The sequence below is a fragment of the Rhamphochromis longiceps genome, linkage group LG16 (genome assembly GCF_057381845.1).
Source record: "Rhamphochromis longiceps isolate RC_006_pf linkage group LG16, R_longiceps_female_GT1.1, whole genome shotgun sequence".
NCBI classification, from domain to species: Eukaryota; Metazoa; Chordata; class Actinopteri; order Cichliformes; family Cichlidae; genus Rhamphochromis; species Rhamphochromis longiceps.
Genome location: NC_140572.1, coordinates 8,099,059 through 8,122,065, shown reverse-complemented (window position 1 = coordinate 8,122,065; position 23,007 = coordinate 8,099,059). Strand labels below are relative to the sequence as shown.

The window sequence follows — 23,007 nt, the reverse complement described above, 5'->3', positions numbered from 1 at the left end:
ATGTGTTGGTTGTATGTTTGTTGTTTGGTTTGACATACTGCGAATCAATTTCCCATCAGGGACAATAAAGTTACCATTGACCATACCATTGACCATTGACCATTAATTTTGAATGTCTAGAAACTGAGCCTCTCAACAGCCAGCGTTTCTGTTCACATGTCGCTTTACTTTTAGACTTAACTAATTTACAGAAATGCAAAAAATAGAGAAGATAGATGCTATTTTTAGCTGTATTTATTTTGATTTTTTTCACAGCAGACTTACATACATTTTCAGTTTACACACACACACACATACATACATATATATATTAGGGGTGCAACGATACACAAAATTCACGGTTCGGTTCGATACTTTGGTGTCACGGTTCGATATTTTTTCGATACAAAAAATGTTCATGCTTTTTTAATTTGTCATTTATTAAAATTATAAATATATATTTTAACTCAAACGTACAGTTTTTAAATTTAATGTTGCTGAAACAACAAAGGGATAAAATAATAAATCTATCTGATCGAGAAATCACTCATCTTTGGAAAAGAGAGTTTATTACAGAGGAATGGCTCTTTCCAAAATAAAAGCTATACTATACACTTCTTCTGGAGTATATTCCCATAAGGAGAATCACGTGCTAACGGCTGTCTAAATGACTCGGGTAAAGTTTGTAGCATGCGTGCTTGTTGTTTTTGTCTGCTTCCACTTGTCTTTGCACTAGGATGATGTCGGAGTAAATGTGCAGTCATATTCGTTGTGTTCCCACTAGTGCTGTCAGCGTTAATCTGAAATGACGTTAACGCCACAACACGGCAAATCTCCGTTAACGAGCTACCATGGATCGCCCTGTGCGTGGGGCTGGACGGCGTCAACACGTTAACGAGCTAACTGCGCTAACGCAGTAGTTCCCACCCATGTAATTGAGCATTGCGTGGCACATGCGACATACTGTTTTACTTTGGTCCATGACGCGCTTACCTTCAGGGTCATATTTCGCTGAAGACCAAAATAGTTCCAAATGCCAGATATGAATGAGGGTGGGGTAGGTTCAATTTGCCATGTTTTAACGAGCTTAGCTTCTGTCTTGCTAGCTTGCGCTGCGCTCAGTGGATCTGCGCTAGACAGTGCAGCCTAGGCGGAGTAGTCGAACGCAGATCCACTGAGCTCTCAACACAGACATCATCGTCAGAAGAAAAGTTGATGAAATAAATTTAAAATTTTGTATTGTTCGATACATATGCGTACCGAACCGAAAGCACTGTATCGAACGGTTCAATATCGATACGAGTATCGTTGCACCCCTAATATATATATATAAAAAACACCCAGCACGCCCCTGCGTGCGGTTTATCCTTCAAGCTCGGGTCCTCTACCAGAGGCCTGGGAGCTTGAGGGTCCTGCGCAGTATCTTAGCTGTTCCCAGGACTGCGCTCTTCTGGACAGAGATCTCCGATGTTATTCCCGGGATCTGCTGGAGCCACTCGCCTAGCTTGGGAGTCACCGCACCTAGTGCTCCGATTACCACGGGGACCACCGTTACCTTCACCCTCCACATCCTCTCGAGCTCTTCTCTGAGCCCTTGGTATTTCTCCAGCTTCTCGTGTTCCTTCTTCCTGATATTGCTGTCATTCGGAACCGCTACATCGATCACTACGGCCGTCTGCTTCTGTTTGTCTACCACCACTATGTCCGGTTGGTTAGCCACCACCATTTTGTCCGTCTGTATCTGGAAGTCCCACAGGATCTTAGCTCGGTCATTCTCCACCACCCTTGGGGGCATCTCCCATTTTGACCTCGGGACTTCCAGGTTATACTCGGCACAGATGTTCCTGTACACTATGCCGGCCACTTGGTTATGGCGTTCCATGTATGCCTTGCCTGCTAGCATCTTGCACCCTGCTGTTATGTGCTGGATTGTCTCTGGGGCATCTTTACACAGCCTGCACCTGGGGTCTTGCCTGGTGTGATAGACCCCAGCCTCTATGGATCTTGTACTCAGAGCTTGTTCTTGTGCTGCCATGATTAGTGCCTCTGTGCTGTCTTTCAGTCCAGCTTTGTCCAGCCACTGGTAGGATTTCTGGATATCAGCCACCTCCTCTATCTGCCGGTGGTACATACCGTGCAGGGCCTGTCCTTCCATGATGGTTCCTCGTCTCCCTCCTCTTTCTTGGGTTTCTGCTGCCTGAGGTATTCACTGAGCACTCGGTCAGTTGGGGCCATCTTCCCAATGTATTCTTGGATGTTCCTTGTCTCATCCTGGACTGTGGTGCTGACACTCACCAGTCCCCGGCCCCCTTCCTTCCGCTTAGCGTACAGCCTCAGGGTGCTGGACTTGGGGTGAAACCCTCCATGCATGGTAAGGAGCTTTCTTGTCTTTATGTCAGTGGCTTCTATCTCCTCCTTTGGCCAGCCTATTACCCCAGCAGGGTACCTGATCACGGGCAGGGCGTAAGTGTTGATGGCCCGGATCTTGTTCTTACCATTCAGCTGACTCCTCAGGACTTGCCTGACCCTCTGCAGGTACTTGGTGGTTGCAGCTTTTCTAGCGGCCTCTTCATGGTTCCCATTTGCCTGCGGGATCCCCAGGTACTTGTAACTGTCCTCTATGTCTGCAATGTTGCCTTCTGGTAGTTCAATCCCCTCAGTTCTGACTACCTTCCCTCTCTTTGATACCATCCGATTACACTTCTCCAGTCTGAACGACATTCCAATGTCATTGCTGTATAGCCTGGTAGTGTGGATCAGTGAATCAATGTCTCGTTCACTCTTGGCATACAGCTTGATGTCATCCATGTACAGGAGGTGGCTGACAACTGCTCCGTTCCGTAGTCGGTATCCGTAGCCAGTCTTGTTAATGATCTCACTGAGGGGGTTCAGGCCTATGCAGAACAGCAGTGGGGACAGAGCATCTCCTTGGTAGATCCCGCACTTGATGGTGACTTGTGCTATGGGCTTGGAGTTGGCCTCTAGTGTTGTACGCCACATCCCCATTGAGTTCCTGATGAAGGCTCTTAGGGTCCCATTGATCTTGTACAATTCTAGGCATTCCAGTATCCAGCTGTGGGGCATTGAGTCATAGGCCTTCTTGTAATCAATCCAGGCAGTGCACAGGTTTGTCAGTCTGGTCTTGCAGTCTCGGCTGACTGTTCTGTCTACCAGTAGCTGGTGTTTTGCGCCTCTGGTATTCTTGCCAATTCCTTTCTGTGTCCCGCTCATGTATTGACCCATGTGCCTGTTCATCTTAGCCGATATGATGCCTGACAGGAGCTTCCATGTAGTACTGAGGCAGGTTATTGGTCGGTAGTTGGAGGGGGCCGGTCCCTTCTTGGGGTCCTTGGGGATCAGGACCGTCCGACCTTCGGTTAGCCATTCCGGGTGTCTCTCGTTAACTAGCAGCTGGTTCATTTGTGCTGCCAGACGCTCGTGGAGTGCAGTCAGCTTCTTCAGCCAGTAGGCGTGAACCATGTCGGGCCCTGGTGCTGTCCAACTCTTCATACTGGAGACCCTTTCTTGGATATCTGCCACTGTGATGGTTACTTGACAGCAGCTGTCAAGCACGGTGATGGAGGGCTTATTTTGCAGTCACAGTCAATGCTCAGGGTTTTGTCTTCACCCTGCTGATGGGTGAGCATCATGGACACCCAGCTTATTTTAGTAGGCGTGGTCTATCTCGTCCAACCTAGGTTAAGATCTTGAACGAGGTAGTTTGAATATCAGTGACCTAGATGTCAGAGGTCAAGTTTTCTGAAAATCTTGTGAACATGATAATTTGAGAAAGACATCACCTAGGATTTTCATATAGGTACCATACATTTTTCAACAGCCTGAAACTCAACTGCAAAAACGTATAATTCTTTTAATACAATTTAAGTGCCTTTAAAATGTCATTACTACATGAGAAACCTTTGCTTACCTGAAATAGTGAATCCACCTCTGTAATTGCTGCTGGCTGCACCAAAACGTTCCTTTACGCCATGCATCAGAGGCACGCCATCCACAATACTGCTCGACAAAAATAATGAGTTGTGACGTCTACAGTTGTTTGGGAGTGTTTATCACTCACCTAAGGCACTGTTATACTTAACTAAACGATGTGACATACAAATCACCAAACATGAATGGTATTTGATGAGACAATTACTCAAAGTTCCTGCAGTACACGTACATGTACATAGCAGGACAGAGCAGGTAATCACTTACAACAAATTGATGTATTCTAATAGTTTATTTCATTACAAAATACATTGTAGCAGGTGCCAGTTTGGGGAAGCTGTTTCGTGCACCAATGTCTTGAATAATGTGGCCGAGATGGACGTCACCGTTTCGCCTAATTGCATTTTAATGTATGTGGCTAGAGACCAATTGTATATGTTGTACGCCTTATAAGTTATCATTAATTTAAGGATCAGATGTAGTTCTTTGAAACAATATATGATCATTTAACATTTGTATGGCCCTGTAGCATCATCTGTTTATTGAAAATAAAATTCGAGCATGTAATGGATATTTTCCCACAAATGTCAGCAACACAACTAATCTCCTCCACTTATAGTACTGTTTTTCTTTTATAACCATTCACTAAAATAAACACAGTTTCTACCAAGTTACATGCACACGCACACAAAACAGCTCAGTTTGATGTTTCAAAGCAGGGACTTCATCAGGTGTTCTACTTAATGTGTAAAAAATATCTATTTACTGTATTCTTCCTCAATAAATCAAAGCTGTACAGAAGTTCAGCATTAAGCATCAAAGCCTTTGGCCTGACAGTGGTCTTGTGATCTTTCTTACATAACAGGGACCTGCCCTCAACCTTTGCAAACACACACACAAACACACACACAACGAGAGAGAGAGAAAAAGAAAAGAAGTCCTTGAGTCGAGGCCAGAGCTGGAAAGCAGAGTGGCTGAGAAAGCAGCTCGTAGCCCCCAGTGATTACAGTGGAGAGAAGACCCCACCCACCATCCCACTTTGCTCAGATAACAGGCTCGTTGTTGGACGCAGGACCCAAACAAAGACGACCCTGTCGCCTCTCCTCTTGCTCACCATAGTCTCTGTATCTGGGCTTTGATTTCCTCCATGGTTGGCCAACAGGTATCTGTAAACCAAAGTTACCTGACCCATTCTCAGCCAGCTTCCCCTCTGTGCACAATCCTGAGGACACAGGATTGGCTGAATAAGGAAACTTTATATAGCTGGAGTGGCCTGATGGGATCAAAGGGAATTTGGGTTTTCCAGAATAATAGGGAGTTAAAAAGTCATGACTTTGTTGAATTGCTAGGGAAAAGTGTGTGTCCTTCGTATATACTTAACTGTCCCGCAGTCTGTTAGGTAACCATGACCATGATGAACTCAGTAAGAGAAAATACTTAACATGTGGCTCAAAGTTGACCTGCTAGATGTGTGAACTCTCATTACAGATAAACAGATACAGACAAAGAAACAGTTTGACTCCAGAGCTGCTGTTCTGGGATCAGTTCATCAGCAAATATATCCAGAAAACAAAGGGTACAAAACGAATGAATATTATCAGTCGATTCAGTGAAATTAATGTAACTGTTGTTTTTCTAACTTGCGTCATTAGGATGGTGTTATCTCGGTAAAGGACATCGACCTGGTGATGTCAGAGGGACTAGGAATGCGTTACGCCTTCATAGGTCCCATGGAAACAATGCACCTCAATGCACCTAAAGGTAAAATTTCCTGGTTTGTATTCTTTGCTCACATATAAAAACACTAATTCTGGTTATTTTTTAACTGAGTTTAAGATACTTTGAGCATGAATTTTATATAGTTGATCCAAAGAGTTGATGATGTGTTTGTTCTGTTCAATTCTCACAGCAAAATCATTCATTTTTACCAAAAAGCCTTTCTTCATAAGGGAAAAGGAGTTCATAAAATGTCTGTTTATGAAGAGGAAAGTATCATTTATCCAGCACAGTTTCAACTGTGCGGTGTCCAGTTTCAATTAAGATAAGATAAGATAAGATAAGATAAGATAAGATAAGATAACTCTTTATTGTCATTGCACAGTCATACATAGTACAGTAGTACAAGGAAATTGGAAAACTGTCCTACGTCGGCACTACATATAACACAACACGACACGATATGACACATCACAACGCAACAAACAACACAACACAGTATATTAACTTAGTATAAAAAAGAAGAATAAGTGTATGTGTATTGCACACTGTTATTATTGCACATTAATTATTATTGCACCTTGTTATAAATATAAATATTATTATTGTTATTATTTTAAACATTGTTACCTCCCCCCTAAAAAAGCCCAGGGAGGTAGCCAGTCAGGTCAGCCAATCTGCCAATCAGAGTGAATGTACAAGCCATGTATGCTGTGGAAAATTACTGGAACTAACCAAAGCACAGGCTTTTGAGCATCAGCGACTGCAGTAAATGAGCACAGAATGCCTTTGACTGAGAGTAATGAAGGTAATTCACCGCTTACATGAAATTTTCAAAGTGGCACAGCGTTTCATACGTGTCGCTGCACAAAATACATGTAGTGTACCACACAGTGACATCTCTTTGTGTGTCAGAGAGAGAATGAAACCTCAGCTAGATGGAGAATATCAGAGGTGAGTGTGAAACCCAGAGAGTAACCCTGACTGTGTACACACACACACACACACACACACACACACACACACACACACACACACACACACACACACACACACACACAGTGTGCACTTTGGCTGAACAAAGCAGTCTTTTGATGGGTAGCGATGAATGCGCTCCCTCACACCAGTCATCCAAAACTCACAGAGCTCACCTCGCAGCCTTCAGACCAGGTGCCAGCTCTACCTGTAGTTACAGTACTGAACTTCTTACTGACTTTTTTTTCTGTTCAGGAAGCATCAGATTCTCAAAAGAATGCTCAGACCTACCCCTGTTGTGTCTTCAAGTCTTTAGATCAGTCCCATCAGATACTGGAGCACTCAGGCTCCCTGTCTCTGTCTGCGCTACCTAAATTTCCTTGCTTTTGTAAACTGTGTGTGTGCACACAGGAGATGCCGTTGTTCTTTGAAGGAATCATCCACTACAACTAAAACCACTGCCTGCAGAAGAATGGCTCATCGATGCATATGATGTATTCAAATATTAATGCAATTTCACAGAAAAGAGCATTAGAGTGATGTCTTTTTAAAACACTATCTAGTAAGGGCAGCTTGTCCAACATTCAGCTGACCATGCACAAATTGTTTCATTAGTGTAAAAGTACAGCTAGCAGTGGTAGGTACCGCAAATGGGTGGAAGACAAGTTGCAAACTGGGTGATGTTATGTCCCATATGGAAAAGGAATAGTAAAAACATATATGATTTACTCATGAAAGTGGCCACTTTCTCATTACTTTCATATATTTTTTTAGTAAGTATCCAAAACATACAAGTTTGATTATATAATTTTTCAAGGGATCTTATATCTGTTTTCACTCTTGTATGCTTTTCATACAAGTTTCATACAAGACAGTTACAAACTTTATAAGATTTATATATATCTTTTCCATATGGGGTAGTTTGCTTCATTTTCAAGGACTGCTGCTGTTATCTGATTGGAGTTACAGTGGTAACATTAGTGTCCCGTCTTTTCTTCTACTGTACAATTAGCCGTTGTGTAGGGGCACAGGGAATAGGGCTCCCTGTTTAGTGAGGCTTTACATAAAAAGATATATAAGAAAAAATTCAACAATAACAGCTAAAGCTTATTTGGGAAAAGAAATAAAGCAAAGGGACTGAAATAACACTAAGATTTTCCTCCCACAGAGGGTGTTTGGTTGAAGGTAGATGATAGTTATCACACTGTCGTGCCACATTAACGTGTCCCACTAGGCTTTATGTAGACAGTAAGCGTTTTCTAGCTACCCCGTTGTCACATGTTGGATATAAACCTTATTTCCCAAAGAAGTATTGCAAATATAAACATTCACCATATGTTTTCTGGTCGTTGAATAAGGCTCCACTCTTTGAAAATGTGTTGAAAGAACTATTTAAAACTGAGCCCCCTGATCCACCTTAATAACAACCTCATGTGAAGTAATGTAGGCACATCTCTTCTCTCCCCCCCCCCCCCCCCCCCCCCCCCCCACCTTGCACCACACTTGCATCTCTCTGCTCAAATAAGGTTTTAAAACTCTAGTCTTCACCTATTCACCTACTATGCTTATCACAGGAATGTCAACAAACCATACTGCTGGCCCTCTTTATGATATGTTAAGCCCGGTTGTTGTCATTGTTATGGGACCTGTGTTTCCTCTTTGATTGATCATTAGCTGTGAGAGGTGCTCCTTTTTCTGCGTCCAATCTAGGACACACTACTATATATTTTATCCACAAACATTTGGTTGCAAGCTAGATAACCCAGCAAGCTCATGACATGAACTCTTATTAGAAATAATGCCTGCTGGTATTTTAGGAGAGAGTAGCAGTGAAATTGTACAAACTGTCAGTTTATAGAAAAATAAATCCAAGATCTCTTTAAACTATTATAGGTAGTAGCATTATATACATTAATGACATGTTATTTAGAGGGCAGTGAATACTGCTTCCCATTTCATATACATGGTATGATTTTCATACTGCATAACCTCTTGGTCTCAGGCATTAGTCACATCCCACATTTTTTTATTGTAATGACAATATTTTATTAATTATTCTAACCCTAGTTAGATATAGGGATCTTAATTATATAGCTCCCCCATTTTATTACTTCTGTGAGTAGTAATGTATAGTTGAAGTACGAAACGTCCCTTACAAAACCTGCAAACTTTTCTGTTTCTCTGTCCAGAACTTTCATCATCACACTTAGTAGCTACTAAACGTTCGCTATTGCCCTGAGTGCTTTGTTTCGTAGATTTTTACAGGCTTTAAGCACAGAAACCTCACTCAGTAAATCTTCTGATCTTCAATCAGAAGAAAGCTTAAAGGGAGGTGGAAATGAGGTTAAATAGATTATTTCTCACATTGGCTGAACCTCAAGTGCACCAAGGCCTAGTAAAATAGCATTATTTAGAACTGTGAATCATGCAAAGCTGTTCTAATAGAGTCCAAGAATAAGATTGTGGAGCTGCAAATGAGCATAGCAATCCACTTTAAACAACAACGTGTAATAACGCTCAACAAGGGGCTGGTGTTAGACATTTCCACTGGCATATACATACATGTAGCATACTGGATACTACCCAGTCCTTATAAATACACTATTAAACTGAAGCTTGTAGTAGCAGGCTTCACAAACCCATTTATTTTAAACTTTCACGACAAGTCAGTCAGTGATTAGCCAAAATGCAGTCTGCCTACATCACAAATGAGTCACTATAGGTTAATAAATGAGAGAACAGCTTCAATGAACAGCGCTAAAAGTTAAATTAACACAGAAAGTGTCAAAGCAGGATCTAACTGTTATTTATGAGATATTTAACATTGAGAAAGAGGAAACTCATTACTTAATATTACTGGTTCTGAAGCACTGAGATAGCAGCCCTGCAAATGAACACAGAAATATAGAGGAGCTAGCATGTGCCATTTCTCAAAATATCAAGCATGTGTCAAACGTTCAAACCAGCAGAAGGAAAGCATTTAGACAAAAACAAATTGCCAGTTGGCACCGCAGCCGCACCTATGCCCATCCCCTCACAATCTAGAAATACATGTTTCTTTTTCTGTTTGCAATTACATCACTTTCACTTTGTGTGACATTACTGTCTTTGAATCTTTGTGGTATTTTAAATAAAGATGATCTACATTCATTGTTTGGAATGATGATCGACATGGACTTCCCCATCACTGAACAGCTGTGTCCTCCCCACAGGTTTGGAAGACTACATGAGCCGATATAGTGAAAATATAACAAGGATTCTGTCTTCCTTTGGGCCTGTGCCGGACTTCTGTGGTGAAGCAGCCAAGAGCGTCATTAATGTAAGTGTGATGGTTACAGAGTTGTGTTTACAGTGAAACTTTCTCTCAATAAATACACTCACTTATGATGTAGTGTACATATATATATATATATATATGATAAATAAGCAAAGCAAGACATTTGATGCAAACGACATGTGAATGGCAGGAAATGTTTCTCCATTATCTGTATGTATCATTAAGCATTAATGGTGCCTTCACAGATGTTATGCACACCAACAGGTTTTGATTATGTGTGTGTTCTTAAATTGTTATTTTTCTCTTTAGCTACACAGAATTTAGTGTCTGTGATTTCCAAAAAGTATTTCAGTTTTTGGTTCAAGGAGCACTTTTCCACCTTGGACCAGAGAAGCTGTCTAAATTTCTGGATTTTGCGTGCTGCAGCATCAGAATTTGGTTTTCCAGCATATCACAAAGCTCAGATCATCTCAAGCTGGTTTCTTGAACATGACATTGAGTTCACTGTGCTTAAATGACCTCCACAGTCACCAGATCTCAATCCAAGAGAAGACCTGTGGGATGTGGTAAAAGGGGACATAGATAGATGTGCTGCTGACAATCTGCAGTAATTGTGTGATGCTGTCATGTCAGTATGGACCATAATATCTGGTTAGTGTTTCGATACAGTGAAAAAGAGGGTCCTTGTTTTTCAGGGGTGTTCTTGAGACCTTGCAGTGTTTTAATAAAGTGCCACCTGAGCCCCCAAAGAGCAATTCAGTATTCAATAGGCTCCCAAGATTTAAAAAAAAAAAAAAAAAAAGTGTGTTAATTCAGATCAAAGACACGGAATGTCTATATTAATATACATATCTTAATTTATTATTTTCTTCATTATTTATTGTGTGTTTAGTTCTGGATGACTGAAATTCAGCAGTTTCTACTCACCTCTGAGCCATAAAGCTTTCTCCTAAGTAGAAATTAATTGGTCACATGCTGTCACAGGCGGTTAATATGTTAGCCACAGAAGGTCATCTTGTAAGGACACCCTGAGCTGGAGCATTAAATAGTTTAAGGTGGACTCGTTTGCCTTCTGTGATCACGAGAACAAGGGCAGCACTGCATGCACATTGATCTGTGCAAGTGTCGGCCCTGGATGTCACTGTTTCAAAGCTAAGACGTTATTAAAAGATTATGATAAATGGCCCGTATTTGTATAGCGCTTTACTAGTCCCTAAGGACCCCAAAGCACTTTACACATTCAGTCATCCACCCGTTCACACACACATTCACACACTGGTGATGGCAGCTACATTGTAGCCACAGCCATCCCGGGGCGCACTGACAGAGGCGAGGCTGCCGGACACTAGCGCCACCGGGCCCTCTGACTACCACCAGTGGGCAACGGGTGAAGTGTCTTGCCCAAGGACACAACGACCGAGACTGTCGGAGCCGGGGCTCGAACCGGCAACCTTCCGATTACAAGACGAACTGCCAGCTATTGAGCCAGGATCGCCCCAAAAGGATATTTAGTTTAGCTTTACGGCTGAGAAGCTTTATTTTAAAATGAACCTACTGTTAAAAATTAGAGACTGTTCATTTTTTCTCAGTGAGCAAACGTACAAATTCAGCAACTGAGAAAATAGTTATTTCCCCCACTAGACATGTCCGAAGTCCTAGATAGCAACCATTCCACTTTGCTCACCTAGCTTTTCCTTCTGTGCCGTCCACAGGAGATGTACGAGCTCATTCCCTGTGACCAGCAGCATCTGGCAGCCAGGCAGGAGAGGAGGGACCAGTTCCTCATGCGTCTGGCCAAGCTGAAGAAGGACTAATAAGCTCAGGGTCCAAACTCAAGAAAAACAACTTAATTAGGTAGAAATGTGATTGTTGAGTTCAACATGTAATGAAGACCTTTTTTTCTTTAAACAGGCATACCTTGACTGAAAAACAGCACTTTTTTAAAATGAGTAATGATCAATCTTCCTTATATGATGAGTACTAGCAGTATTAGAACATAACTCTGGATTGCTACTCCTTATGAATACAATTTTAACCGGTCTTTTGTTTTTTCTAAATCTACAGCACGTTTTAACTTTTACTCTACATCTTGGTTACAAAACCGACTGTGGTAAAATGTGAAAAACAATGATCTCATTCAGCCACATTAATGGTCTCTTGTGTAAACAAATTTCTTGAAAATGTGAATCAGTGTTTTGATTAATAAAAAAGAACACAATAACGCATTTATGTAATTGTTTTGATAGCCACACAACAGAAAGAGATGAGTGTTTTTGTGATCCTGATAATGAGGAGAAATTAAATAATGACATTTCACTACATATTTCTGGGCTGAGTGCTCTCTGCTGACTGCCACCATGTGCTCGCATAATTGTGACGGGTAAGTTCCCAAATCATAAGGAAACACATCAGGAGGGCTGTGAAAGATTTAAATTTCACACTGATATAGGTCCAATAGTGACAACCATACATCACACTCTGGGTGTTCTAGTGCAGGTTTGTGGCTCTATAAACTGAAATATTGTATTTATATTGTAAATATTTTATATGTATGTGTGTGTGGGCGGCGGAGGGCTCCCTTTTGTTATTATTAGGTGAAGTCACATTAACATTAAATGCCTGCGTAAAATTTAATTAGAGACTAATAACCCTGCTGGTTGGCCCCACCTCGAGCTTGGCCCCTCCCTCCCAGTTTGCAGGAGGGATGATGGATAATCGGTGTGCGCCTCACTCACTACTTATAGACAAGACAAGTCGAGTCTGTCCCAAACCGATTCTACTGAGACACACAGAAGAGAACAGGACTGATTGTTTCCCCAGCTTGTTGGAAGCTTAAAAAAATCTGTTTAGGATAAACTCCACAAAAACAGGTGAGTTTAATTTCAATTCGATCTGCTAATGCCACCACAAAAAAGTGAAAATATATTTTAGAAATAATGTGTCGAATTTAGATATTTTAAAGTGTTAGCTCCTTGAATGCAGCTGCTTATTTAACCTGTGGGCCCCTTCAGTCTGAGTGCAGTTGGTTTAAGCTGGCAGACGTTGGTCTGAGGTAGACGCTGGTCTTCCCAATACTTTTCTGTATACTGTCAGAATGAGTTTGAGGCTCTTATTTTCAGGGAAACGAGTGGTTGTGTATTTTTAGATTTTTGTGGAAAAAATATTATTTTTTTAAAACTACAAATACATATTTTTTCATTTTGCTTGCAACATTATTTGGCTGCTAAAATGCCCTTTAATTGCATTAAAACCATAGATCCATACAGTTTGCTTTCCCGTCCGCTTTTTGACTCTGTAATGCCAACTCTGTTATACACCTTGTCATGTGTAGCCAGAAATGTAACCTTTCAGCCTTTTAAAAATTATTTTAAATCCCACAAGTCATCCACAATATATGCATCTGAAAAATAATGATAGTTTTCTAATTACACACACACTCGCACCTTTTTAACAACATAAATATGCCATAAAACAAGGCCTCCAGCAGGTGTATTTCTCCAGCACTTTTCTAGCCTTTTAACTTTCTGCTGAATTCCACAGGTTGTCTCAGCTTCCGGACTCCTTTTGGCCGCAATGAGTTGGGGGGCTCTCTACGCCCAGCTAGGTGGCGTCAACAAGCACTCCACCAGCCTGGGGAAGATCTGGCTTTCTGTCCTTTTCATCTTCCGCATCACGATTCTGGTCCTGGCTGCGGAGAGCGTCTGGGGGGACGAGCAGTCAGACTTTACGTGCAACACGCAGCAGCCCGGCTGCAAAAACGTCTGCTACGACCACTTCTTCCCCGTGTCGCACATCCGCCTGTGGTGCCTGCAGCTGATCTTTGTATCCACGCCGGCCCTGCTGGTGGCCATGCACGTCGCCTACAGAAAACGGGGTGATAAGAGGAACATGCTGGCCTCCAATGGCACTGAAAAGATGACAGATACTGAGCTGCAGACGCTAAAGAGGAGGCGTCTGCCCATTACAGGCACTCTGTGGTGGACCTACACCTGCAGCTTGTTTTTCCGGCTCATCTTTGAGGGGGGGTTTATGTATGCGCTCTACTTTGTCTACGACGGCTTCCAGATGCCCCGGCTGGTGAAGTGCGAGCAGTGGCCTTGCCCCAACAAGGTGGACTGTTTCATCTCCAGGCCAACTGAAAAGACCGTCTTCACCATCTTCATGGTGGCTTCATCTGCCATCTGCATGGTGCTGAATGTGGCCGAGCTCTTCTACCTCATTGTAAAGGCGGTCATGAGATGCATGACAAGGTCCAGCAGGAGGAAACACACTTACCCAGACAGCGTGACACGGGATAACAAGAAGAATGAAATGCTGCTGTCTTCTTCCACAGATTCATCCAGCAACAAGACCATGTGTTAGAGACAAGAGAAAGGTGTATACTGTAAATCCAACCTCACGAGTTGTGTCTACGTCTTGGTTACTGGGATTTGTCTCACGAGATAGTGAAACAGCTTTGGATCTGTATAGTTGGGGTTGACTGTAAAGACCTGACTGAGTTCTCCGAACAAACACATTGCCAGATAGTAACGTAAAGAGTAAAACAAGTGTCAAACACTGAGTGGTTGCAACCATTTTACTGTCCACAGTTGAAATTTGCTTGAACGTGGCGAAATCTGCCTGAAAAATGAGCCTACACTGACATCTAGTGGTGACAGTGGACCCTTAACGAGCACAAACGCCTTCACAACAGCCTGAGTGATCGATTTATCCGAGGAGAACAAATGAAGTTTTGAGAAGAGAAGCAGAGTATGTTTAGCTTTTAGCTGATGAGATTGATTTTAAGTTCACAGTACCTGATGTGATTACGCTTAATGAACAAGTCTGATTTTTCTGTTTTAGAATGAAATCACTGATCTTCGCTGTTTGATCAACTTCATAGGTTCTTTTTTTGGGGGGGGGGTTGTAAATGTTTCTTTACATGTGTTAGACGACAAAAAATTTCACACGTGCATACCATTTCATTCAAAAATATGAAGAACGTATATGTTTGTACTGTATCAGATGGTTTTTCATCCAGCAAGTTCAAGAATCCCCCTGAACAGATCATGCTGCACACATGTGAATTATTTTCTGTGAAACTGAATTCCAGACTGGATCTAATGTAAAAGAAGGCTGAAACCAGTGAGGTGACACAGGAGTCATGATACTGTGTACTCTTTTAGGTGTTAGGATTTCATGTTTTTCAAGTTTATAGGGTGTAGGTTTAATTTACTTTGACCATTTCACATTCAGATAGGGTTCCTCCTCATTCACCTTGTGACTTCCAATCCTGCTTTTTTGGAAACACCAGAAGTCGCTCAGCCCCAGATCTGCTCCTGTGTTATTTGAACTTGCATTGTTTTTCTTGCAGTGTGTACTGACCCCAGCTGGCTGTATCAGCTTTCAGCATGTGCCTTATTTTAGCCACCAGACTAATCACTGCTAGGCACCGTGGCCGTGAAAATGTCTTTGTCCTTCTTCCATCCAGGAATAGCCAAGCGGGATCAGTCAGACTGTTCCAAAGTGTTGGTTAGACGTGTCGATTCCACCATAATTAAAAAGAAACCACAGTGAGCTGTATACTGATGTTACATAAGTGATGCAGCTGGGACCAAAACTAGTCTGTGTGCCTGCTCTGCACTGACCTTTGACTTCTAGCTTTCTGTAACAAGCCTAATGACATTTTCTGATGCTACTTTTTTTTTTTTTAACAGCGATGTACTTCCTCTTGTTTTTATGGGATAATCCTGATTATTCCTATTTCAACATGTTGTTATTGTTATTATTATTATTATTATTAATTATAATACAGTTTCTATTAGTCTGCCTTTAAAAGCAAACTGCACACTAATGAGCAAACAGCTTTCTAAGAAGAAATGATTAAATCTGACATTTTTTTATTATTATTATTTCACTTGCACTTTGATCCTTCAACTTGTTTTGCTCTATGAGACTTTTTATTTTTTATTTTTAAATAAATCGGTAAAAACAGACCTGTGTGCATTATCATTTATGTGCAGTTTTATTTACTTTACTGAAATATGGGATAAGTGGGGAATTTTTTTCCCACACTGGGAGAGAATCGTCTTGCCTTACACTCTCTGTCTTCTCCTCCACATTTTGCTCTTTATAACCACATATCAGGTTTTTATTAAGTAACGTTTGACTTGGACAGATTGTAGTGTGTCCACAGGATCGGCCTTTTAAAGACCTCGCGGCTATTTAATGTTGCCTGCCTCCTAAAATGAGTAACTATTACTATTTTTAGCACCCGGGGGTCATAATTTGGGAATGTTTCTAAACTTTTGGCAACTTTTTGCGCACGGTTTTGGGGAGGTTGGCAGGGGCGTGGTGTGGCCGGAGAGGCTGATGACTCTGTGGATTCACTCATGGATGGTCACGCAATGTGACAGCCCAGTCATGGCTGGAAATGAGCGGTAGCTCCGTTTAACCGAGCCTCATCTCTCCGACTCCGAGCCTCCTCCAGAAACTAACAACAAGAAAGAAAAAAGTTTCCCTTGCGCAAAGTAACAGGCACGGAGAGAAGTTTGTGCATGAACGAGGTTGCGAGGCCCGCATTAAAAAAAACGTGAGGAAAAAAATAGTTTGTCGAGCTGTCACAGAAGTGACAAGTTGAGTGTGGGTGGGGGGTGGATCAGGGACACAGAGGGAGGGTCGCTTCAGCCGCGGGAGGTCCACACCGCTTTTCAACGCACTCCAGTGATGGCACCGATGATGGCAGATGGATTTGCGTTTCGTGTTTAAGTATGACATCTCCGCTTTAAAGGTATGACGGATAAACACCACCGTGGCTATTTTCTTGCACTAAAAAGGGAGTACAGTAAATGAAGAACGGCATGTTATCAGGTAATTAAGAGTTGCTTCAGTTTTACCGAACAAGGGGGGAACAAAAAGGCTGTCAAAGCTTAAAAGGAGTCTGGGGACTCTGGCACACTCTGCATTGTCACTCTGGCAGGTAGGGCTTTGTATTTGAACCCGTCTGTTACATTCTTCACTATCTGACACAAATGCCACAAGTAGCTGTGGAGCTGAGGGGAGTGAGGTTTTATTATTCTTTTAAGTTTTTGTGGGTTTGTCACTAATAAGTCATCACAAGGTCACAAATGGAAAGCACGACTTTCTGATTCTCTGGGTGTAACTGCTGCAGTTTCCCCCAATAAGTTTATATTGATGTCAGATAAATGGAAACAGTGTTTAAAGAGCCTGACCGTTTTCTGAAACAGCCAGCAGTGTTTTAATTTTCCACCAGAAGATTTATTTTAATGTATTTCTTACAAAGTCTTGTGAAAGTTAACATGTTGTTTTTTCCTCTCTTCTAGGTGTCATACATATTGTGAACCCTAGTCGATGGATTTATTACCTTTTAATACAAGAATATTTTAGTAAGTTTGCCCTCAAATGAGTGTGTGTGTGTGTGTGTGTGTGTGTGTGTGTGTGTGTGTGTGTGTGTGTGTGTGTGTGTGTGTGTGTGTGTGTGTGTGTGTGTGTGTGTGTGTGTGTGTGTGCGTTTACGCTGAATATGTTGCATGATTAGGGTTCAGTGTACACAACACTGTCTAAAAGGCCACGTGTTTGTCTTTAATAAGCTAGTCTCTGCATCTGAATTCGCTATACTTCAATATTAAAATGTAGTTTGAAACTTAAGCAGCTTAACTCTTTATCAAGCAAAAGAGCCAAACCCAAAAGCTTTAACGATGTGAGGATGTGGTGCTGCTTGGTAAAGGTGTCGGGTTAGGACTGGGGAAATATACCAGCTATTTTCTAATACATAAGCAAATAATTGTGATTAACCAGAGAATAAATAATATAAATCACTGCTTTCTTTCCTTTTTAAAGTTTTTGAGTTAAAAATAATCTGTAATTTACCGTAATATATCACACAGATATTATACTAGACTTAATAATTTTATTTTTTTTAATCTCTTTTCATTCTGGTGGTTTTATTATTACAGTTGCATTAGAGAGAGTGAGGGACGATGGTGTGTAGGATGTGTGTAGACAATGTCAGTTTTTGAGTGTGTGTGTGTGCGCACCCTACTAGACCCCATCTCTGTTTTCGAACATCATAATGTTGATCTCAGCACATGCCTGCTGTGCAGTGGAGCGAGCAGGTGAGAGAGAAAGAGAGAGAGAAAGGGAGTGAACCAGGGTTCAGTGACAGAGGTGGCCTATATGGTATATGAGCTGCTAAGAAGCAGCTGCTATTGATCTGTTATCTATTTGTGATGTCTGAACTGGCAGATTTCTTTAAGGACCACTTTCTGCTAAGTGCTTACAAAACAAAATGTCAAGCTTTGCTCCACGTCCTTGCATCCTCTTCTCTGATTGCATGTGCAGTGTTTTAAATGTGAGGGTAAGCCCTTGACACCTGTTGCACTGACAAATGTTAAGCTGTTCTAAAAATCCTAAGCACCTCTTTAACTTCCACTCTCTCTGCTTATTTCTCCTCTTTTTGCTATTTGGCGCCCCTTTCCTTTTCCCCACTCCAGCCTGTACTTTCTCCATAGGCTAATTCTTGAAGCATGGGCGACTGGAGCTTTCTGGGGCGGCTGTTGGAGAATGCTCAGGAGCACTCAACGGTCATCGGCAAAGTCTGGCTGACTGTCCTCTTCATCTTCAGGATCCTGGTGCTGGGGGCTGCGGCCGAAGAGGTCTGGGGTGACGAGCAGTCCGACTTCACGTGTAACACCCAGCAGCCCGGATGTGAGAACGTCTGCTATGACGAGGCCTTCCCCATCTCGCACATCCGCTTCTGGGTGCTGCAGATCATCTTCGTGTCCACGCCAACCCTCATATACCTGGGCCACGTGCTGCACATCGTCCGCATGGAGGAAAAGCGGAAAGAAAAGGAGGAGGAGATGCGCAAGGCAAACAGGCTCCAAGAGGAGAAAGAACTCCTGTATAGAAATGGTGGCGATGTTGGAGGAGGAGGAGGAGGAGGCGGCAAAAAGGAGAAGCCGCCAATCAGGGACGAACATGGCAAAATCCGTATCAGAGGCGCGTTGCTGCGTACCTATGTGTTCAACATTATTTTCAAGACCCTGTTTGAAGTGGGATTCATTTTGGGCCAGTATTTTCTCTATGGCTTCCAGCTGAGGCCCCTGTACAAGTGTGCACGTTGGCCCTGCCCCAACACCGTTGACTGCTTCATATCGAGGCCCACTGAAAAGACTATTTTTATTATATTTATGCTTGTGGTGGCTTGCGTGTCTCTTTTGCTGAATTTGTTAGAGATCTATCACCTTGGATGGAAGAAAGTTAAACAGGGCATGACCAATGAGTATGCCCCCGAACGTGAGTCGCTGCGCCGCGTCGACATTGCAGAGCCTGAGTGTTTGGCCTCGGCCTCCAGAACTGCCCCATCCAGCCCCAGCTACCCTCCCAACTACACAGATGTGACGGCGGGCAGCGGGGCGTTCCTGCCGCCCATGGGTCCAGCCGCCGTGCCCTCGGCCGCAGAGTTCAAGATGGACGACCTTCAGCAGGAGGAGTCCCTCCAATCCTCCCCCTCTTCCCACTACTATATCAGCAACAACAACAACCACAGGCTGGCCACACAGCAGAACTGGGCCAACCTGGCAACCGAGCAGCAGACTCGGGAGATGAAGGCCACCTCCCCTCCACCTTCCTCTTCTTGTTCTGCCACCAGCAGCGACAATGAGCAGCACCAAAGCGTCAATGGTGCTCTGCTCCTACCCACCAGCAACACCACCAGTAACACCAACATCACCAACGCGACTGCCAACGCTGCCTCCAGCGGCAGCAGCCCTGGCGACGCCTCCAACGCAGGCAGCTGGGATGGAGGAAAGAGTGAGCACGACGAAGGCCACGTCACCACCACAGTGGAGATGCACGAGCCTCCGGTAATGGTCAGCACAGACCCTCGGCGGCTCAGTCGGGCCAGCAAGAGCAGCAGCATCAGGGCCAGGCCGAGTGATCTGGCTGTCTAAATGCATTCAGCCCTTTCATGTCCCTTAAAGCCCTCTTGAATAACATGCCACTATCCTCACCCCAAACCCAGACACAATCATGAACATGTAATAAGCAACAAAACAAACAAACAAACAAAACAAACCATGAGACAGGAAAGCAAGAAAGTCAAGAGAATGTTTAGGGCAAATGTGAAATGACTGAACCACTAGCTGTCGTTGATTTAGTGCAATCGGTGAGTTGCAGAGTAGTTGAGGCAAGGTTTGGTTTTTCTTGATTAATAGTCTATATTTATGCACACAATATGTGACCATGCACTTCTACAAAGTCAGGAGCCTCCGGTAACAGCAATGGATGGAGTGAAAGACATTGTGATCTATTAATTTTACATGAAAATGGACACATCTCACCAACATGTTTGATTTGGGGAAAGGGGATCTTCTGGTGTTTCTCTATTTTTTTCCTTTTTGTTGAGCCGCGAGGACTAATTATTCCAAATGGAAATGGTCATTGAAGACCGGTGACTGGAAATTTTGAATATTTTTATCTGGAGGAAACAGAGATAGCTGATGTTAATGCACAGGGCACCGGATGTGGGCAACTTGATCATAAATCTCAGTCCACATTTTTATCTGTTTTCATTGTCAAACTTGCAGCACAAACGTGCACGGTGTGCTGCACGGCATGTCGGGAGACCCGGAAGCCATTCTGCGCTTCCTGAATTTTACTGACTTGACTTATTTGTCGTGTTGAGAGTAATTCATCCTCAATGCATTTGTACATGACGTTACATGTATTGTGTTCTGTGTAGTTGTGCATGCCAGCATGTGTAGCCCTACAACTCACCGATTCACTGACATATTTGCGTGGCAAAGTAGGCTAGCTAGGTTCTACCCATGATCCTATTAAAAAAGAAAAACAAAAGTTATAATGACATGGAACAGATAGGACGTTACTTTGGAAACTTTCAAAGGGTCCTGGGATTAAAGAAAAATAAGTGAAGCGTGGACAGGATATGGGTTAAAAATGCTGGTAAGTCTTTCTTGCTATGTCCAGAGTACATCTGGGTCTCTCTGAACACCGCATTGCCAGTAAACCGGGCACAAAAACAAGGAAAGTAGGAGTCCCTTACGCCTCCCTCTGTCAGTGTTACCTTTAGTCAACATATCTGAAAAGAAAAATGCTCTCAGCGAACTGCACAAATATAAGATAATGCCTTCAAAGGCTATAAAAAATGCATGCATGCCACTAAGTGGTACAAAAAAAACTTTATTAAGATTTACCTTGTAAATTCAAACGCTCAGCCTCCCAGAGCTCCAGAGTTACGTTTGTAACCATTTTTGTAAGATTGTCGGCAAACATTTCGGCCCTCAAACCCACTCCCACCTTTTTAAAAAAACAGAAATCCCCCACACCTAAAGATTGAGAGCAACTTTGGTCATTTTCTTTTACACTGAATTGAATTTTACTCATAAATTGCATACTTGTAGTAGTCAGTTTGTGATTGCAAAACAGCTATGACTTAAAAAAAAAAAAAGAAAAAAGAAAAAAAGACAAGGTGACTGGCGTTGGGCGTCTCAGAACGCCGCAGGGTGCAGTCAGCCTCGACTGCTTCTATTTTGTTGTGTTCATCTTGATTCTTAGAGACCTTTAGAAACCCAAACTTTTAAACTGAACTCATCATTAGCCGCAGTCCTCTGTTCCTGTTATGTCTTTGTGCTGTTTGGTTTTGTCCACAACCCAGGCACTCACTTTCAAAAAGCTTTTTTAACTTTACATCAACAATAATCTGCTGTATTTCCTGTGAGTCCAACACCGGGGCAGAGTTCACACAGCAGCACTGTGTGAAAAGTTAACCATCTGCATTGGAGATATTGCACTGGTAGAGCATAACATCATAGCTGATTACTAATATGTCTGTAGGAACAGTACTTTTCAATGAGTTATTGTGTATTGGTTAATACACTGGAGTAGGAGCAGTGCAAAAAATGTTGTCTTTCCATTTGTCAGGGTGGTGGTGGTGGTGGTGGGGTTACAGAATGATGGCACAGTATGGTTTGAGATTCTCAGCGCCCACAGGAGTATCATGTGTGATACTGTATCTTACTTATTTAGCTTCTTTCAGCGCAAATAGAGACTCGAAGAAGAGAATATATAAAATGCGTAGATTAAAGCTGCCCTTCCAAATCCATGGTTCCCATTCAAATGACAAAGACTTCTTTGATATCTGCATTTACAACTTGGTAGTTGGTAAAGATTTGCACATTTAGAAAACAAAACTACTATTCTGCAGGGCTCATGTTGGTAGCAGTCGAGTGACAGGGAGAGAGCAAGACGCCAATCTTTATGATCCTCAAAGGGAAAAACATGTCTTAAACCAAAGCGCAGTCACTCTTCACAGAAAATGTATTATTAAAGATTTTATCTCAAGCTCAGATGATGATGAGAAAAAACAATACAGTGGCGGGAGAGAGAATAACAGCTGGGGTAATTTTCTGTTTGTTTACTCAGTATGTTCTCACAGAACTGTCGGGACTCTGGTTAGACGTCACATCAGATGGCTCCAATGTTGAGAGAATGTTAGCTGGGTAGCTGGCCCTTCCCTAACCCTGCATACAAAGCCCTGACAGGATGTTTTGTTCGAAGCCTGTGATCCCTGTGACTCCTCCAAACTCTCTCCTCTTATGTTTCATGCAGAGCATGATTTCTCTGGCTCGTCAGGGAGTCGGAACCATCTCACAATGCTCACAACAGCAACCTGTTTTCAGTGCTGTCTTAAATAAGAGAAGTGCCTTGTGTATGAATTATTTGTTTGTAAGAACAAGATGATGTAAATGTTCATTTACCTCAAATGTTTACAAAACTGTTACTAAATAAATTTTTTGTACCATATTTATTGCTCTTGTTTGCTTTACATGATGAATGAAATCAGAGCTGCAGGCTTCAGTCTTCGACTGGGGTCATGGAGTGACAGAGGCCGTGATTTGTTCTATTTTTAAGATGACAAAATACAAATAATTAATAAAATACTTCATAGAGTCACTTTGTGCTTTTTAGGTTTCAATTTAAACACATTTATTCCAGTCTGTCAGAACAAATGAATCTGAAGATCACAATCAGAGAGCTAATTATTAGCTGTTTGTCCAAATGTAAAATCACTTCCAGAGGCCCATTTCCGA

The 23,007-nt window shown here is 42.4% G+C and overlaps 3 protein-coding genes across 6 annotated transcripts in view; all 3 read left to right on the top strand.

Moving 5' to 3' along the window:
- cryl1 (crystallin, lambda 1) overlaps window positions 1-12,116 on the top strand; it is a 28,301-nt gene extending 16,185 nt beyond the window's left edge. For both annotated transcript variants that reach the window (XM_085385650.1, XM_085385651.1), the window contains exons 7-9: window positions 5,580-5,688; window positions 9,831-9,937; window positions 11,608-12,116. In XM_085385650.1, coding sequence (XP_085241776.1) covers window positions 5,580-5,688; window positions 9,831-9,937; window positions 11,608-11,709 — 318 coding nt within the window. In that variant the 3' untranslated portion in view covers window positions 11,710-12,116. The remainder of the gene's footprint in view (window positions 1-5,579; window positions 5,689-9,830; window positions 9,938-11,607) is intronic.
- Window positions 12,117-12,513: 397 nt separating this feature from the next.
- gjb8 (gap junction protein beta 8) lies at window positions 12,514-15,864 on the top strand. The gene is made up of 2 exons (XM_085385652.1): window positions 12,514-12,765; window positions 13,436-15,864. The coding sequence occupies exon 2, from the start codon at window positions 13,469-13,471 to the stop codon at window positions 14,255-14,257; it is 789 nt and encodes a 262-aa protein (XP_085241778.1). The 5' UTR covers window positions 12,514-12,765; window positions 13,436-13,468; the 3' UTR covers window positions 14,258-15,864.
- A 701-nt stretch (window positions 15,865-16,565) lies between these two features.
- gja3 (gap junction protein, alpha 3) lies at window positions 16,566-22,676 on the top strand. 3 transcript variants are annotated; one of them, XM_085383979.1, is made up of 3 exons: window positions 16,566-16,664; window positions 17,218-17,280; window positions 18,388-22,676. In XM_085383979.1, the coding sequence occupies exon 3, from the start codon at window positions 18,421-18,423 to the stop codon at window positions 19,846-19,848; it is 1,428 nt and encodes a 475-aa protein (XP_085240105.1). In that variant the 5' UTR covers window positions 16,566-16,664; window positions 17,218-17,280; window positions 18,388-18,420; the 3' UTR covers window positions 19,849-22,676. The 3 variants fall into 3 exon arrangements, with proteins under 3 accessions (XP_085240105.1, XP_085240104.1, XP_085240106.1); XM_085383978.1 differs by having other exon boundaries at window positions 16,596-16,744; XM_085383980.1 differs by lacking the exon at window positions 17,218-17,280 and having other exon boundaries at window positions 16,596-16,744.
- Window positions 22,677-23,007: the final 331 nt, after the last annotated feature.